Raw genomic sequence first — 18,431 nt, forward strand, 5'->3', positions numbered from 1 at the left:
CATGGGTGGATATTATTTTGAAAAGGCCTAAAGAGTCTCCAAGGCTGTGAAATAATGGGAGAGAGATTAGGAACAGCTAACAGACAGCAAAATAGCCCTAAGAAATTTTGATTAGTGGACATCAAGACCATTAAAAGGAGAAACAATCATTAATATCACTGGAGTGAAGAATAAGAAGCCATTAAGTCAACTGACTCCCTCAGTTGCCTGGATAGTAAAGCCACAACTGCTACACGGTACAGTAGCAATCAAAACAGGGTGCTTCTGCACTGAGCAGAAAATAAGTTCGCCTGGTTAATACATGCACCCCAATTTCAGGGGGCTGATTTTGGGGAAAAGGTGCATGTTATATGTGAGAAAATACACTAGGTACCAGTTTGACCACTGGGGTTGATAAAGTTTCTTTTTTAACCTGAATGAATAACTAGATTTAGGCTTCTCATAATGCTGTCCAGGAAAACCTAGTGGCAAAAAAGAAGCATATAGACTGTGGAAGCAGGGGGTAGCTACCAAAGTGGAGTGTACCTACTTGGCCTGTGCTTGCAGGGAGGCAGTCAGAAAGGCCAAAGCAGAAATGGAACTTAGGCTGGCAACAAAAATTAAAGACAACAAAAAGTCCTTCTTCAGGAATATAGGGAGCAAAAAGGAGGTGCAAGGTAGCATAGACCCCCTACAAGACAAACTAGGGCAATTGGGGGGTGGGGGGAGCAGCTAAGCTCTTTAATGAGTTTTTGCCTCTGTATTCCTGAACTCAGATCAGGACAAATCTCCCAATTGGATCATAGGCAGGCATAAAGGGGAAACCAGCCCACCAACTGTTAGCACTGACTTAGTGAAGAGACACTTGGAGGGGCTGGATGTGTTTAAGTCAGCAGGCCTGGGTGATCTTCATCCAAGGGTGCTGAAAGAACTGGCCAGTGTCATAGAAGAACCACTGCTACAGCTGTTTGAGCACTCTTGGTGGTCAGGCTGGGTCCCAGAGGACTGGAAAAGGGCCAATGTAGTCCTTGTTTTCAAGAAGGGGAAGAAGGAGGATCCAGGTAACTATAGATGGGTTAGTCTCATCTCTACCCTCAGGAAAACCTTTGAAAAAATTATTAAAGATCACATTTGTGGGAGTCCAGAGGGGAAAGCAATTTTAAAAGGGCAATCAGCATGGATTCATAGCAGGTAGATCTTGCCCGACTAACCTTGTTTCTTTTTATGACCAGGTCACAAAATGCTTAGATGCAGGAACGGAGGTAGATGTCATCTACTTGGATTTTAACAAGGCCTTTGATATAGTATCTCATTATATTCTCATAGGTAAACCGAGCGACTGCGACGTAAATGATTACAGAGTCAGGTGGGTTGCAAATTGTCTTAGGAGTTGCACCCAGACAGCAGTGGTGAATGGGTCAGTATCGACCTGGAAAGATGTGGGTAGTGGAGTCCCACAAGGCTTGGTCCTTGGGTTGGTGCTGTTCAATCTCTCCATCACTGACTTGGATGAGGGCATGGAAAGTACTCTGTCCAAATTCGCAGATGATACCAAATTATGGGGTAAAGTTAACACACCAGAGGGTAGGGAACAAATCCAGATGGATCTGGACAGGTTGGAAAAGTGGGCAGAACAGAATAGGATGCAGTTCAATAAGGACAAATACAAGGTGTTGCACCTAGGAAGAAGGAATCACCAGCACACTTACAGGCTGGGGGAGGACCTTCTCAGCAGCACAGCAGCAGAAAGGGATCTTGGAGTCGCTGTTGACTCCAAGATGAACATGAGTCATCAATGTAATGAAGTGATCAATAAAGCTAATTGCACTTTATCATGCATTAGCAGATGCATGACAAACAGGTCCAAGGAGATGATGCTTCCCCTTTATACAGTATTAGTCAGGCCGCAGTTGGAGTACTGCATCCAGTTTTGGGTGCCACACTTCAAGAGGGATGTGGATAACCTTGAGAGGGTTCAGAGGAGGGCCACTCACATGGTTAGGGGCCTGCAGGCAAAGCCTTATGAAGAGAGATTGAGGGCCCTGGATCTCTTCAGCCTCCGAAAGAGAAGGCTGAGGGGTGATCTTATTCACCAGGGTGGGGCAGCAAGGAATTGGAGATGCTCTGTTTACCAGGGCTCCCCTTGGAGTAACTAGGAACAATGGCCACAAACTGACGGACAGCAGATTTAGGTTAGACATCAGGAAGAACTTTATGGTAAGGGTTGCCAAAATCTGGAATGGGCTTCCAAGGGAGGTGGTGCTCTCTCCTACCTTAGGGGTCTTTAAGAAGAGGCTAGAGATGCACCTGGCTGGTGTCATCTAACACTAGTGCTCTTTCCTGCCCACGGCAGGAGATCGGACTAGATGATCTGCTAAGGTCCCTTCCAACCCTAACATCTATGAATCTGTCTGATCTCTCCCACCTCTCTCCTGGAGCTCTCAAGGGGGAAGAAGATCCTTTGGTTTCCAAAGCCCATCACAAATTTTTGGTCTCTTTGCTGAGACAGCTTCTAGGGGAGGTATCAGTTAGTGAAGGTGGTGGTTTGTGTGATGGAGACCCCTGACTATTAGGGACCAAGCTGAAAGCAATTCAGCTCACGTAGGCTATAAAATAGCTAAATTATTGGCCAGCATAAGCTCAAGTAGGACGTGAACTGGTGAGGTAAAGGTATAAGGCTCTGTAGCCAGTTATCAGTCCAACAACCTGTCTAGTCTTCTTTCAGATGAAGAAAATCACCATGGCTGTCCCCTCTCCTTTGCTAATGTCAAATTATTTAAGAGAAGAATATTAAGTTGTGAAACTAAGGTGACCGGAAACGGTGTTTATAACACAGAATTCCCAAATCCTGCCAGTATCTTGGCTGTGATATTTATCTCCATATTCAAGTGCTCTTTCAGCTATCAGCTGGTTGAATATGGTTAATAAATATGCGTTTTGTATTCTGGAATACATGGGGTGTATCACTGGAATCCGGGGCTGAAGAAAAATATTTGTAGTTGATTACCATACTAAAAAGCCAGTCTTCCTGAGTAGGTTTGGAGCTTGCCATTTGTGGGATTGGTTTGGGGCCCTTTGTGTGTCAGTACACTGGCACAGCTACATCGACAGCTCAACCTAAATTGGACATACTGTTTTTCTCTCCCATTGTTCTTGTTAGCCAAGAGGGTCTGTGGCAGAATTCCTAAAGAAACCTCAGGGATTCTGGCATTCTTTTTTTTGCATCATAAAACCCTATTTCTTTTGAGAGAAACAAAGTAGAAGCTGTATGATGAATATAGTCTTTTTTATTGACTACTTTGAGTAGAAGAAACTAAATAACATCTGTAACAGTTTGGGTTCCTTTATACAGTACATTAAATAAGTTATGCACAGGAATGAAATAACAAATTCCTATTACAGAATTAAATGAACAAAAAAATATAGAGAACTCAATCCAACATGTCTTTCCGTACCAGAATTTCACATTTATCATTCCATTAAAAAAATCATTCTAATCATGACTGTTAGTATTCATTCAGTTACACTGGGGTTAAGTTTTATTGTAATACACTGAGAGCTGTTGAAGTTGCATGAAAACTATGGAAGACGGTCTATTTACAAACAATTCCGTATAGTGCTGTATTTCTCTCATTCTCTTTTGGGCTTCATTTTATAGCAGTTGCCCTTAGGTAAATTTAACAACATTATTTCAAAACTGTAGCCTAGTGCAGGGGATGCTGCAACTAATTGTGGCAATGTAGCTTAGGTACCTGAGGCAACTAAATATTTTTAGGGGTTCCCATTGTATCAAGATGATCTTTAAATCTCCCTGTGACTTCAGGGGGAGCACTGATTGTTTAGGGGCTGCAGAATCTAGCTGTACATGACTAAGGACCTTTTCATGAAAACCGATACTTTAGTTTCTTCTCTGTTCCTCCCCAACCCTGCATAAATTTGAGTTCTAAAAAGGCTTGATCCCAAACCAGGGGACTAGGACTCCACATATGATAAACTGCTTCTCCACAAATACTCTCAGAGCAATTAGGAACAAAGGGAACAGAAATGAGAATTTTACACAGAATAAGAACAGTTTCCAAATAGGTTTCCATTATCCAGGAGGTATCAGCTACTCTTTTTAGCTGATATAAACTGAACATCCTTGTACCCAAACATAGCCACAGTACACACCCAGGGAAGGACTAAGTCCAAGTTCAGATTAGCATGACATTAACAACAGTTTTCCCTCCCTGCCCACTACAAGCAAGCCCAGTCTGTCCTTCCTTGAAGAAGCAGCAAAGTTGATATTCATCATGTTTCAGGAGCAGCCGTTACATGCATCTGTAATCCATAACTGCAGCAAGTGGTTGAATTGTGGTGAGTAATAATCTTTTGCAGGACAAAACTACAGGTTCCAAATATTATATTTTGGGGGCTTTCTTCAAAACCAGAAGATTTTTGGATTGAACTTTCCTCCTTTTGTTACCAGTACATACCAATGACACACAGGCAGTGGAGAGCTAGCTTTTTGCCTTTTGCCAGCCAAAGGAATATTAAGTACATCTTTGTTACCAGGTTCTACTTTTTTTTTTTTAAATGATCACATTGAATTTGGGAACTATTTGTCTTGTTTGGCACCAATCCAAAGATCACACAAGAAAAGTCTAAGTAACAAATCCTATTCAACAGTCAATGTTCTAGATCTTACTGGTATGCAGCATGAGGAATCTGTGTGAATCTTGAATCAAGCACATGCCGATTCCAGTTGAATTAGCTACACATCTAACAAGCTCTTGTAGGGCATCTTTAGATGAATCCTCCAGGCAAACTCTGTACGCCTTGCACACACTGAACCAGTTTGGTCAATGTTGGACACATACCACGTCCTAGATTAGAAAATTCCCTTCACACCCAAACAGCTACTTATAGCCAGTTTAGCAAAATTTGGACAGAATGTCACAATCCGGCTAGATTTCAATTGTCTAATAAGTCATCTTTAGAACAGCTTCAAATGCTGAACAAGATGATTAAACACTGCAGTGCAACCAGGTGTTAAGAGTTGCATTTCCCTGTAAGGAAAATACATGGCTAGAATTAAGGTTGAGCACAGAGCAGAGCTCTGCTATTTCCATTAGGCTTGGATGCTTTAAAAATTGATGTGAAATATGAAGCTCTGATTTTATTTTTAAATAGTTTGGCTAATATGCTTGGAAAGAATAGACTATAAATGATGATTTGCAGTAGTGTGAAGATTTGCTTAATAAAAACAAAATCAAGAACTCAAAACCCAACAATTTCCATGTAGTGGACAAGTGCTTTCTGCACAGCAAAAATAACTCTATGCACTCTGAAGGGGCACTAGACAACTATGAAATGTCTGCGTATGGTCTGAATTCAGTCCATGAACGTAGAGGTTTCTACCCAAACTGATAAAACACTGGACTGTCCAGTTAGAGAAAGGAGTTAAAAAGGGGGCCATATAAAAGCAATCAACTTATGAACTCAGGTTTTGTGACTTGTTTTAGATTCTTTCTTCAGCAGAACAGAATCCTCCTCTCTTCTGGAGTACCCAGTCCTTGCAGTCTCTGAGATATGGGGGAAGGTGGGGAGAGTTAAAACCAAAAAAACCTGCTCATTTTACACTGTGCTGGCAAATGAGCATCTTCCATGAGGATAAACAGCTCTGCCAAATAACTGGTGGGGACTGCTGGCTTTGCTGGTACAGCGCCATATAAGATGCAGTGTCCTGAAATAAGTTAAATGCCTACCCAGCAAGAGGAGAGGAGCAGCTGAGCAAGGTGACCATTCAGGTAACCTAGCTGCCCTGTAGAAAGGAGTACAGCACACATCACCCTTATTTAGAACATCCTTAACTGTATGTGGCTAGCCTGGTTCTCTCGCGTGCCACTGCAAAAACTCTTTCCATAAAGTTAAGTTAAAATAAAAAGGGAGACACCATAGTCCTTACAGTCCTAGTGATGTGCTCTCTGGATGCAAGACTTGTTAGAGACCAGTGTTGAGGCAAGGCTGGCATGAGTTCCTTATGAACTGTAAGAGAGTATAACGGCATGGGAAAAGCCCCACAAACATTAGCCAGAGTATCAGTGTTCTAGAGTAGTTGGTATAGTTTTGACAAATTGTCATGAACTGCAAGGGGGTTTTAGGTCTAAAAATAGGAAAATTAATAAAATGTACTAAACAAAACCTTGTTATTTAGAGTCCATTCGTGTCTATTGCTGTCACAGAGGCTGGGGTAGAAGATCGCGAGGTGGTTGCAGAGGTCTTCTCCAGGGCTGGACTTGGTACTCCATCAACTGCTTTGGCAGCTGCTGCAGAGGAGCGCCCTGTGGGCAGGGCAAGTGGCTTCACCTGGCTGTGTAACCCCTGTCCACAGATTCGATGATGCCTCTCCCAGTCTTTGTGCTGGCAGAAAGAGCCACAGTACCGGGCAATGTTGCATCCACTGCAGGTCTCGCTGGCTTTGCGGCCGCAGTTCCAACAGCTCTGAAAGATGGAAAACACTTTGCTGTAAAATACAGTTCTGAAGCTGTATTTTACAGTGCTGTAAAATACAGCTCACAGTTTTGAGGGCTGCAAGACAAGGGGTTACAGGACATGTGTAGAATTTTCAGGCACTGATTTGTGCAAGGAGCAATTAAAAACCCACCGTCTCTTGTCATTTCACACAGGCTCTTGTCCAGGCACTGACTGCACTTCTGTGGTAAAACTGAAATAACCCGCTAGAATACACCCGGTGTTAGCCCCTTTCATCTGCCCCAACTGAGTGCAGGCAACCTCAAGCAAGGAAATGAAATACTGCATATGCTGCTGCTCCTTTCCATTTCCTGGTCTAAGCAGCAATGTTTCCCTATCAGCCCAATCCATGCAATATTTGCCTAGTCCCCTGCTTAGCTGCATAAGAGATTGGAACAAACTAATTTGGAAAAGAAAAGGCTCACTTGAAAGCCTGCCCGCCAGGAGAAACCATTCCCGGAGTGTGGGAGCCTGATCTGGAAGATGAACAAAACATCTTTGGACACTGGAAGATGTGTCAGCTGGCAGGCTTACCATGTGAGACTGGTTTGTTATGACCACAAGGGCAGGAGGCCAAAACTGGGAGCTCTGACTGCAGCTGGTCACAGAAGCGGAGTTGGAGGATTAGCTTTCTGCAGCTGGACTTCTGCATTAGCAAAGGCATACTGGAAGAACAAAGTCTATTGTGGAAAAGCAGCTTTCCGTGTGCCTCACTCTAATCCCGCCCAAGAAAACATATTTCATTGACCTCCTCATTTCTGCCACTTCAACAAAAAGCAGCTAAGAGACCGGGAAAGCAGCCCGTTGAGATGTCCTGTGCAAGACAGCCACTTGTAAAATATGGCAAGGTACAGGTTAATAAGAGCTCTGGCAGCCCAGCAGATTTGCACCTCAAACCCCTTGGCAATATTTTTTGCTGGCTTGTAGCAAAGAGCCAAAGCCAGCTAGTTGGTCCTGGAATTGCTCTAGAGTCAGCATGTACTGGAGATTAATCTATCTTCCAGGAGAGGCAGAATGTGAAAAAAAAATCCACTGAAGTCTGCAGTAACTCTTGAGAAACTGGGTCACAGCTTAACATTTCTGCCAAAACCAGTTTGTTTTTAATCCATATTTAATGAATTACAGAATAAACTGGAGTGACTCTAGTGTTTAAATGTTGCTTAACGAATAATACACACCACAGAAGCAACACAGAAGTTAGAGAGAGAAAGATTCACCTGGGTAAGTCCCTGTAGGCGTGTCTACATGTGCGCTTTAATGAACAGTACCCTATTCTACTGCACATTCAAGTGGTGCATATAAAACCATGCTAATAAGCTAATGCACAGTAGAATAGGCTACTGTGTATTGTCACCTAAAAAGCATGCACTTGCGCTACTAAGCATTAGTACAACCTACTGCACATTTATTTAATACCTCATATTAGAGGTAATAAATTTAACGTGCTTTACTAAAAGTGCATTAATGCATGTGTAGACGTGCCCTCACCCTCAACAATCTAGTTTTAAATGCATCACCTCAGGGTGCTCTCACCACTTCCATGGAGAACACTGCACAATCTAACACATTTCACTCAGAAAATATATGCCTCAATATTTCAACTAGAAATCCTTTTCTTAATTTCAACTTCTGTACCTCCCTAAGTACCTCCTTCCAGTCTTTCTACCTGCTCACTTCAGATGTTTGCTATATCTTTCCTTCATAGGTTTAGCTTGGAAATATATTTATATTAAGTTCTTTTAGTTTCTTTTCTTAATGGCACTGAATATTTGTATAGCTCCTTCCATAATAAAGACTCCTTGAGAACTGGGCAAGCGGTGCCATTCAACGGTGATACATTATTTACAATAGGTCTGGCCATACCCAGCCATTTACAATGGAGGAATCTGAGTTAATGAGTGAAGTTTGGCCACATCCCCATTTTTCAGAAGCAGCCAAGAAGGTTTTCTGAAGATCAACAGTGAGATCCCTGACGCCACTACAGAAAGCTATCATAACAAGCCTCTTCAGAGCTCCTGGTACATTATACTCAGATACGATTTTCCAGCCCAGTCTCTCCACGTAGAGCCACAGCATGATCACAGGAAAGAAGTGTTTTGAACTATACAACACTCCAAGGAACAAGGAGATGAAGGTCATATTATTCTCTCCCAAACAATCATCGTTTCACATGAACTAAGCACCTAGCAAAGAACAAGGAGGAAACCTGCTAGCCCACAGACAGGATGTCATTAGATCCTCCCGTGGAAATTACAGAACCAAAACGAGTCAGAAACACAAATGTGGAAATGCTCCAGAAGCCTAATAGCAACTGGGGCAATGCGGGCAGGAAATAAAGCAGAAGGACACACCAACATGCTCACGCTAGAGCTTGCAAAATGCTTTGAAAACCTTTGGAAGAACAAGAGTTCCAGAAATCTAATTCAGCATCTATTATTTCACAAAACTGGTAAGAGAAGCATAGTTCCTTTCTCTCTGACCTTTCAGGCAATCAAAGAGTTTGTACTTGCAACCTGCCGTTCAACCTTCACTTTCTAAACTCTCCTCATCACAAATCCACTTCATTTATTAAGATATACAGTACTTTAGGGAAAAACATATCAAAATTCTTCTTTAAAAAAACATGCATCTCTGAAACGTAGCTTTGTTTTTATCTTTAAGATGACTTGTATGGATCTCAATTTTCAACATAAAATTACTATCTGCCCTCCATTACCTCTGTGCATTTGCATTCAAATCTCCCTGATTATCATTGTGCACAAAATGCTTCAAGGGACCTATCACAGAAGGGAAATAAAGGGGTAAGTAATTAGCATTAGAAAAAATCCTGGGCAGATCATTTGGTAAAAGCCTTAATGTTGGGGAGGGAAGAGGGGTTTAGAGGAGAGAGAGGAATCTAAGGTAACCAATCAGCTGAATACTGGGAAGGACTGGAGCTGTTACCAGTGGTGGAGAAATACTGGTGAAACCATTACGTTAGTCCTGCTTTTAATGTGGTGGCACTGTCATGGTACATAAAAATTAGGAAAAGGAATTAACCAAACTATCTGTTTTACTGAAAATAAAATTTTAAAATTATAAGAACCAAATTTCCATGTTAATAATATTAGGTGTTTAGTGGCTGAGGTTAGAAATAATTTCTAAAACAATTTTTTTCCTTGTCATTTCTCCCAGTTCTATCTCTCATTGGCAGAATCAAAATGCACTCTATAAAATAGGCAAATATTCTGCTGGGTGTAATTTGTGTTTCTTTGGTCCAGGAAGGATCATCATGAATTAAAATTTCACACTAAGTTGCTCAAGATTGTTGAGGCTCCATTAGATTTTGTGGATCTGACTAAAGATAATATTATTGACACTTTGTGCGTGCAGTTTATCTGCCGTATAGCACGTGTTTTAAAAGACAATGCACAGTCCCGTAGCCAAGATGATAGTCACCACAGTGGTCTGTCCAGACAGATGGATGCCAGGATCAACTATTAAATAATGAGGTGTGTCATTCTGAATATTCATTTGGAACAAAGTGAGGAATCAAATTGGAATGCTGGAGGATTTTAAACTGATTTAAAATACAAACCAATTTGTAAAATACAAAATAACTCCCTCACACAGACTCCTGCAGAGTCTAAAACAAATTAGTTGCTTAAGACTAGTTGTAGGCTGAGAAAAGTGGAGCAGAACTATTTGATGGGCCTCATTTTCCTTTTGCTTATACCTGCATAAATCTGAAGCAACTCTATAGTAGATATAGTAAGGTCTGCAATTCATGATGATCCTTTTAGATCTTGTCTTTCAACAGATAAATAGGTGGCCACCTATACACATTTCAGAGCACATCAAAAGCAATTGGGCATTTATACGTGTACCTTTTCATGACGTGATGCATCGGAGATCTGCCGCTTGGGAGGTGTTTTAGTTCAAAAGTGCACCGGCGCCATTTTCTCAGCGCTGATGTGCATTTTGCTGCTTATACAACTGTAAGCGATGCAGCGCCAGGCACTTTTCAAAGTGCCCAGTGCTGCGGTCCTTCCAAGTGCAAAAATGCCCATTATTTCTAGATTAAAACTACAGTCAAAGTCACTGGCAAAACTCTTGTTAGACTCCAGTACTGTAGATCAGTTTATTATTTGTTGACCAGATGAGGTTTTTAAAGAGACCAATGACATTTCAGGGCCCAATCCATTTTCTGTACCTTTGAATCTCTCACCCGAGAACATGCCCCGGTGGTCCCAAGCCTACTTTAGCTCCTCACCTCCGTAGATTCTTCCTGCTCATTTATTACCAGGAAAGCATCCTCTGTAGCCTGGCGCTTTGCATCTGCAATGGTTTGCTCCATTCGAGCCCTCTCAGATGCAATCATTTCAAATGCTTTCTGCTCGGCCTCAGCAACAGCTTTCTGTACCTCAGACATGGCTTGGCGCTTCACCTCATTCACAGCTTCTTCTGGAAGGAAACAACAACCTTGTCAACCAGCTTCTCAAGCGAAACAAGCTTTGGAGGGAAGAGACTGCAGATAGGAAGGAAAAATCTCTAGGATGGAAGCGATTCCCAATTGTTTAATTTTGGATCAGACATACTGAGGAGACAAGCAGATAAGAACAGTGTCCTGTGTCAGTGTACCTCAGCATGACCTGGAAATGTCACCTTAAGAAAAGGAAGGTTGGTCAACTGAGGCTGCTTCCATAGAAGTGCAATTAGCAATCAAGACAGTTGGCACTATGATAAGTCTGACCACTAGGAACCTTACTAAACCAACCAACTGGTTCTGTGCACCTTAGCAACTGCCCTCCAGATGTTAACTATGTTTGGTTAGTAGCTTATCAAGAGGAGCTGCTGTGAATCAATATATTGCTGTAAATCAAGGCAGGAGAAAAAGCAAGAGAATGCAAAAAGAGATGCCAGAAAACTAAGCAGATTGAAGGCACAAGAAACAGAAGAACTGAGGCTAGTTTAAATAAAGCTGTGCTGCAATGAGTTTCCCGCATTTATTATTCAAAACTGGCATATTCAGGTATAGGGCACTGCAAGTTCAAACTCGCATTTTCTCAAGTTGCAAAAATGTGTGTCTGCAATGGCACCATACATTTCCCTTTCTGGGTAGGTATGTGTCATGATAATTTCCAAAATGTACAAGCACATCAAGTTTATGCTTAGGTCAAGTTGCAGCAAGGGAGGTTTAAGTTGGATATTAGGAAAAATTCTCTCACTAGTAGGGTTATGAAGCACTATAACAGGTTACTTAGAAAGGTAGCAAAATCTCCATCCTTGGGGGTTTTTAAGGCCTGGCTTGACAGCTTTTGCTAGAATGATCTAGTTGGGGATGGTCCTGCTTTGAGCAGGGGGTTGGACTAGATGACCTCCTGAGGTCTCACCTGACTAATTTTCTATGATTTTATGAACTCCAGTCTAGCATGTAACAGCCAACAAGGAACTGCACATTCATGGCATTTTTCTACAACTGCTCTATTTCATTGGGCTCTTTGTTGTGTCATGTGTCATTCACTTACCTCAAGGCAAATCTATTAAGTGAACATCCATAAATACTTACCAGCTTTTTTCCATATCTCTTCAGTGACATAGCCTGTCCCCGACCTGCTGCTGAACTCCCGCAGGGAATCTGTTGAAACAAGAGAGGGATTTAAGGATCAGTAGCATCTTCTCTCTGGGAATGAAGTTTCTTAAGAGCTACATTAAACCCCTCAGGAAAGCTATGAGTCCGTTAACAATATCTATACACCTAGCTAAAGCAACAATAGGCAGGGTTAACAGGGAAAATCAAAAGCAAGCAAAAGGGAAAATCTTCAGCTAAGCACATTCATCAAATGGCTAGATGATAAATTACATCTTTTAATTAGTGTCCTGCATAATTCATTGCACAGCACATTCCATTTCCATCTTCTGATATTTTTAAATATAGTGTATTAGTATAAAGTATCTTCCAAACATCTACACTGTCCAGTGATTCTGAACATCAATCTATATTAAGAATGTCTTGCATCAAATATAGCACATTTCATTCACAAGGAGCCCAAAGGCAATTCAAAGACTTTAACTGATATATAAACATACTTTGGGATCTTTTAAAGATATAGGTGTACAAAACTAAATACTAGAACAAACCTGGTGAGATCAAAAGTGATAGTTGCTAGTAAAGTATGCTTTTATTTGATGTCATGAACAAGAACATAAGAACAGCTGTTTAGTGGGTCAGACTCTAGGTACATCTTACCTAGTATCCTGTGTTACACAGTGGCAGAGAGCAGATGCTGAAATGGAGAGTGAACTGGGTATGATCCAGGTTTTTCCCACTGTTCCTCTTTCACTCAGAACCCCCAGCACTTAAGGCCAAGGAAGTTCTGATTTAGAAGCTGTACCCCTAGCTCCCATGCTCAATAGTTCCTAATGCAAATGCGTGATCAAATACACTAAGTATTTAGCAATCCAGTACTTTGGCTTTTATTCAAATCCTTTTCTGGTACTTAAACAATTTTCTAATGAACATCTAACTGAGATCAGAGAAATAAAAATAGACAAAAGGTAATGGAAAGTAATGGAAGAGGGACAATTTCATAGAATTTTTTTTTCTCAAATTCTTATAAATCATTGGAGGACATACTCTAAATAATTAAATTTATTTCACTGATTGAGGTTTCTAATCTAACTGCACCCTCTGGCTTAAAAGCATTGAAATTACAGAACTCAACATTTTGGCCCATAAAGAGAAAACAGATCAACAAGATACCTCATTTTAAGTAAATTTTAATACCTTGGTACTGTAGCTATATTTATGGCCTTGACCTGCCTTAAACCACTGTTCTCCTCTAAAATGTGAGCATGTTCAATGTAATCTACTGTACTTAACAGGTCTGCTCTCCAGTTATAACAGTATTGAAAGGCAGTAGGATAAGTTCTCACTGGTTTTTATACTGCAGTTAGCCATACAGAGTAATTTAAAGGAGGGAGGTTGCCTAGTTTTGTTCCTCTTGCTCTATCCATAGGACTATTTAGGCTGAACTCCTGGCAGTAAAATCTGTATAACACCACTGAAGCAACAAAACTGCACAGGTGTCAAAAAGCAGAAATTTTGTGTATAGAACTGTTATTGTCAATGGCAAAGAAAAAAAAAGGAAAGAATCTGCTTGACTTTCAGAGCCCCTGTGAGTCTGGAAGGCAGTGAAATATAAAGACAAAAGCAAGAGAAATTTTTAAAATAAAGTTGAACCTATTTGATCTGGAATTTGGGAGACAAACAGATAACCCCATTTTTTAATATACCAAACATACTTTCAAAAAGAATCCTTGGTATGCCGTTAAAGACAGTACTTCTGAATTATGAAGTGCGCCCAAATACTGGGCCGTACTTTCATCATTACTTTAAATGGATTCAGTGTAGAAGGATTTCTGAATAATGAAAATTTGCCTCAAAAAACAAATCAAGTTCTTTGTCAGTTTCTAAAAAATTAAAGTGAAAATAGTTTCCTATATTTTAGATCTAAAGAAGAGAAGAGAACATGCACTATTATCTGGGATGCAACCAGAATGCAAAAATCACGCAGATATTCAGCTATCAACTTGTAGATTATATGACAAAAGTAGAGCAAAGTCTAGTCTGGAAAATCCCTTTCAGTTTCAAAGTATACACACTATTTTTAGTTCTTTTCATTCACTCGCTATCACATGCGTTTCAAGGCATATGATACCATCTGAATCTGCCTTGCAAGAAGGGTTAATTAAATTTAAATCAAGTAAATTAAACATGGATTTATAATCAGGTTTTAAAATCAGCCCATAAGATCTGAATAATCATTTTTAGTCTTGTTTTGCCTTTGTACCTGTTAGTAATTTTCCAAGAAGACTGTTTCATTCATTGTAAGCTATTAAAACATGATTTACAATTAAATATAGTCTGGACACTAAATTTGGTACACTATTTTGCTAGGTGGAAGGATGCATACATGCACAGTATTTAAGAGGCTATATTGTTTAACATAAATATATTCAGATTCTTAATTTTTAAATGTATTATTATGACAAACACCACATTTCTTATTTCTTGGAAGAGGATTCATTTTTCATTCATGGTTTGTATTAAGCTGTATTTAAATGGAAAATGGAGTTCAATGCAAATACACATATAAGCATTTCAAAATGATTTTATTAGTTAAATAAAAGGTATCATAAGTGTGCTTTTTGTGGAAGGAAATCAGTGAGTTTATCAAAACCTTTTTTGCACTTCAAACTAATTGTTTTACTTAATAAAGGAAAAATCATCTGTAGGCCCCAAAACTTTCAAAATTTTAGAACTAGTTGATTTCATTTTCTGAAACTTCTTCTCTTTCTTCATAGATTGGAAGAGGAAAATTAGCTTTTCTGCTTTTGCATCTTCTAATTAGTTTCCCAATTGTGAATGAACAGGTCATTCAATTAAACTACCTAAGTCAGGCCTAACTAGCAGCTGCAGGCTGCATGCAGTCAACAAACAGTTAATATGCAGCCCCAAGCTCTTACCAGGCTGTTGTGTCTCTAGGATCCCCTTCCCTCAGCTTTCACTTCCTGTTCCCAGCACAGGTGGCAGGGCAGCAGAGCCCCCAGCACCAGGGGAGTCTGCAGTATGGTGCAGCAGTGGAGGGTGAGGAGGCAAGGGGGGGAAAGGGTGTGCAGCCCTGAGATAAATAAACAGGAGATGGAAAAAAAAAGATACTCCCTGCACCTGCAGAAACAGCTACTAATATCCAAAGATGGTTTAGCATTTCAACAAACTCTGGTTTCAGGTGTTTGTTTAGCCAGTGAGTTCCACTAGATTTGTGGTCTGACTTCCTTAAAAAAAAAACTTTAGCGGCAAACGTAAATTAAATGTCTGATTAATGTATTTCAGTAGTTATAGTCAGTTTAAACCTGAATAAAGGTTTTTCATGCTTTTACGTGAATTGAAATAGTTTTATTTTTAAAAAGGAAAACTGTATTCACATTTAAAAATCTTTTTTTAATTACTGATTTTTGTCTACTCTGCTTTCAGTGTTACTATGCAGTTTTTAGATCAGACATCTGATGAACCAAAGGGTTACATTTTAACTTTAGGTTTGGTCACTTCTCCACATCTGAAGGATGTTGCTATAGAACCATAGACTCTAGTGACCAGCAAGCAACCCCTACAATTTTGGTCACAGTACAACACAGCACCATTTGCCGCTGCCTCTTACCGCTGCTGATGGAGTCGGAGCTCCCAGGACTCTGTTGCCTTGAGATGAGTTCACTCCCACCCTTCCGTGTGTCTGCAGTCTCACTATAACGCCTTTTCCAGTAGTTCAGCTCCTCCCGGTCAGCCTCTTGACAACGTCGCAGAACTGCCATGGAGCGCCTAGTTTTCTCCACCATTTCCATGATGCAATTCAATGCCTGCGTGCGGATGGAAGGATGGATATTCAGAACTGGGGAAAGACAACTTTATTTGTTTTCCTTCATATTAGAGAATATTTTCTTAGTGCGAGCTGCCAAAATGAGAATTTACTTTCCCAGCAACTAAACCACTCTGTTCATGTAGAACTTGTGGCATCAGTTGCATGTGAGGAGAAGAGCAGAAATTCAAAAATTCCAGGGAAAAAAAATAAAGAAGAGTATAATTTTATGTTGACTGTGATTGCCTCATTACTTTTGATATAGTATTATTCAAATAGGTTATGCAGTACCATCTTCAGATCCACGATGGTGGGTTCCTAGGAGCACAGTACTTATGACTAAAAGGGATATTTTGGGCCACTGAATTCAAATCCACTGCTGCTGCAGAAAAAGTTTATTTTTATATATATATGAAAGGGGTATATAAAATATAAATAAATCATATTGATATTTATTTATATAAATATAAATAAACCAAGCTGTACTTTAAAAATAACGGGGGGGGGGGGGGGGGGGCGGGTATTTGGTTTTTTCCATGCCAATTTTTATTAAGCCACTACTTTGCAAAGCAGAACTTTCTTGTGGCCATACAAGTTCTGCCTATTTCATATCAAACATACAAAAGGATGAAGTCCTAATACTTATAAAAATATACCTGAAAGGATTAAGTGGGAGCAGGCTGTTTTTAGAATTCTGGATCAACATGCTATCACCACAGAAGCAAGGGAGAGCATGGTGCTTCCCATGGATTTTTCTAGCAGAAGGAATGCATAGCTGCTGATAAACTGGCATATCCTAATTATGGACAGGATTCATTTACTTGCTGTAATTTAGGATTCATTTACTTTCTTCAAATGTTTCTCTCTCTTTTATCATATGACTGTATCCCAAACTACCTAGATGATATGCCATAGAGTATTTTCTATGCAAATATTTGAAATTGTTTGACAATTTTTCATTGCTTTTGCAGAATCTCATAAAGGGCAGCATTTGGGGTTAAACTTTCAGTTAGGCCTCTACCCAGCCTTTATTTGTAAAAAATTACATAAGAATTTACTCAATACTTTGTACATAAAATTTACTAAAATGCCAGTATTTTTACACACCTTTTAAATTGTATTCCACTTATACATGCTAACACCTTCAGACATTGGCCCCAATTAATATTCCAGGTGCATTTGTTACTAACTGCACTAGTACAGGTAGTAGCCTATTCAAAGATGACATGCATGTTTTGATGCACATGGGTATTTGCTCCTCTGTGGTGAATATATGTTACAGGACAACTCTCAAGTGCTTAATCTACCCAATACACAAACCTTTTACAGCCCTGTGTTTGCTCTTTAAGTCAAGCCATAGCAGCTGATGTTCTCAAGATCCCAATTTCAATACCACATATGCAAGCCAACATGACAGCTGTCACACACGCACAAGTCTGTGCCACGTGGGCACATGTATTATCAGACCTTGGTTTACAAAAAGAACCAAGGAGGCAGCGTGCCACATTTCTGCTAAATGCTACATTAAAAATATTCATTTTTTATAATTAGATGGAACTGTTACAATTCTCTTACATTGCTCTGTAGTGTCCATAAAATATTTTACCTCCTGCTCTTTTCTTCCTTGCAGAATGCTCTTTCAATTGCCTTCATAAAAACAAAGCCATTTGCATACTTTAGCCCAAACCCAGCTATTACAAGTAATCAGAGCTTTGTTAGGAACAAATTAGTGGCACCGTTTAAATACAATAGGAATTTTAGTGCCCATGCAAGTGTGAACCTGATTATTGAATAGTACTATTCATATATCATAGTGATGACTCCTAGACAGAGCAGACTGTGATGGAACAAGTATGAGTCATGAGACATTCTACGCATAGTTCTGTAAAACTCTACTATTTAGCCTTAAGGCCTCTTCTCAACAGATGCTTGTGCCAAATGCACACTTGTATAGAATGGAAAAATGCTGGGGTCTTAGCTGTATTTTAGCCCATGCTTGGCAGGTAAAATGTTAGGGCAAACTGGCTGGACTGGGCAGCCATGGGTGGTAGTAAAGGTGCAATGTTGAGATTTCTTGCTGCTGCCACACAGTATATTAAAAGATAATGCTCATTACATACAGAAATGTAGTAAGGCACACGGCTTTATACCTGTGGCCAACCCTGTTACAGAGAAGACCTAGATTTATAAGAATAATTTTCAGATTTTCTATTTAAATGGCATGGGCAGCACTCAAGGAGCACTAACCACTGCTTCCTAACACTACAGGCTTCAGCGCAGTGCAGAGGGGAAGGATGAGCGTTAGTCAAACCCAATCCTGAAACACTATATAAGGAGAAGCATTTCAGGCACTTTCTCTGTCTGCACTGAATAAGAGAAGACTGCAGAAGAATTAATAAGAACTACAGGAATCATAAAGATCAGGAAAAAAACTGGAAATAAGGAATGGCAAACTTACATCCTCCTTACTTTCTACTGACCCTAGGTAAATAATGCCTGGGATATGTGCACCAGCTTCTGTAACAGGTTATGCCTGCCATATCT

The 18,431-nt window shown here is 40.1% G+C and overlaps 1 protein-coding gene across 6 annotated transcripts in view; it reads right to left on the reverse strand.

Moving 5' to 3' along the window:
* Window positions 1-3,246: 3,246 nt before the first annotated feature.
* Window positions 3,247-18,431, reverse strand: part of CBFA2T2 (CBFA2/RUNX1 partner transcriptional co-repressor 2) — a 117,591-nt gene continuing 102,406 nt past the window's right edge. For 5 of the 6 annotated variants that reach the window (XM_006271336.4, XM_059733255.1, XM_059733254.1 and 2 more), the window contains exons 8-11: window positions 15,693-15,888; window positions 12,041-12,109; window positions 10,745-10,935; window positions 3,247-6,462 (exon numbers count right to left, since the gene is read on the reverse strand). In XM_006271336.4, coding sequence (XP_006271398.1) covers window positions 6,172-6,462; window positions 10,745-10,935; window positions 12,041-12,109; window positions 15,693-15,888 — 747 coding nt within the window. In that variant the 3' untranslated portion in view covers window positions 3,247-6,171. The remainder of the gene's footprint in view (window positions 6,463-10,744; window positions 10,936-12,040; window positions 12,110-15,692; window positions 15,889-18,431) is intronic. The other variant, XM_019482335.2, reaches the window with a different exon arrangement.

This window comes from Alligator mississippiensis, chromosome 9 (assembly GCF_030867095.1).
Source record: "Alligator mississippiensis isolate rAllMis1 chromosome 9, rAllMis1, whole genome shotgun sequence".
NCBI lineage: Eukaryota > Metazoa > Chordata > Crocodylia > Alligatoridae > Alligator > Alligator mississippiensis.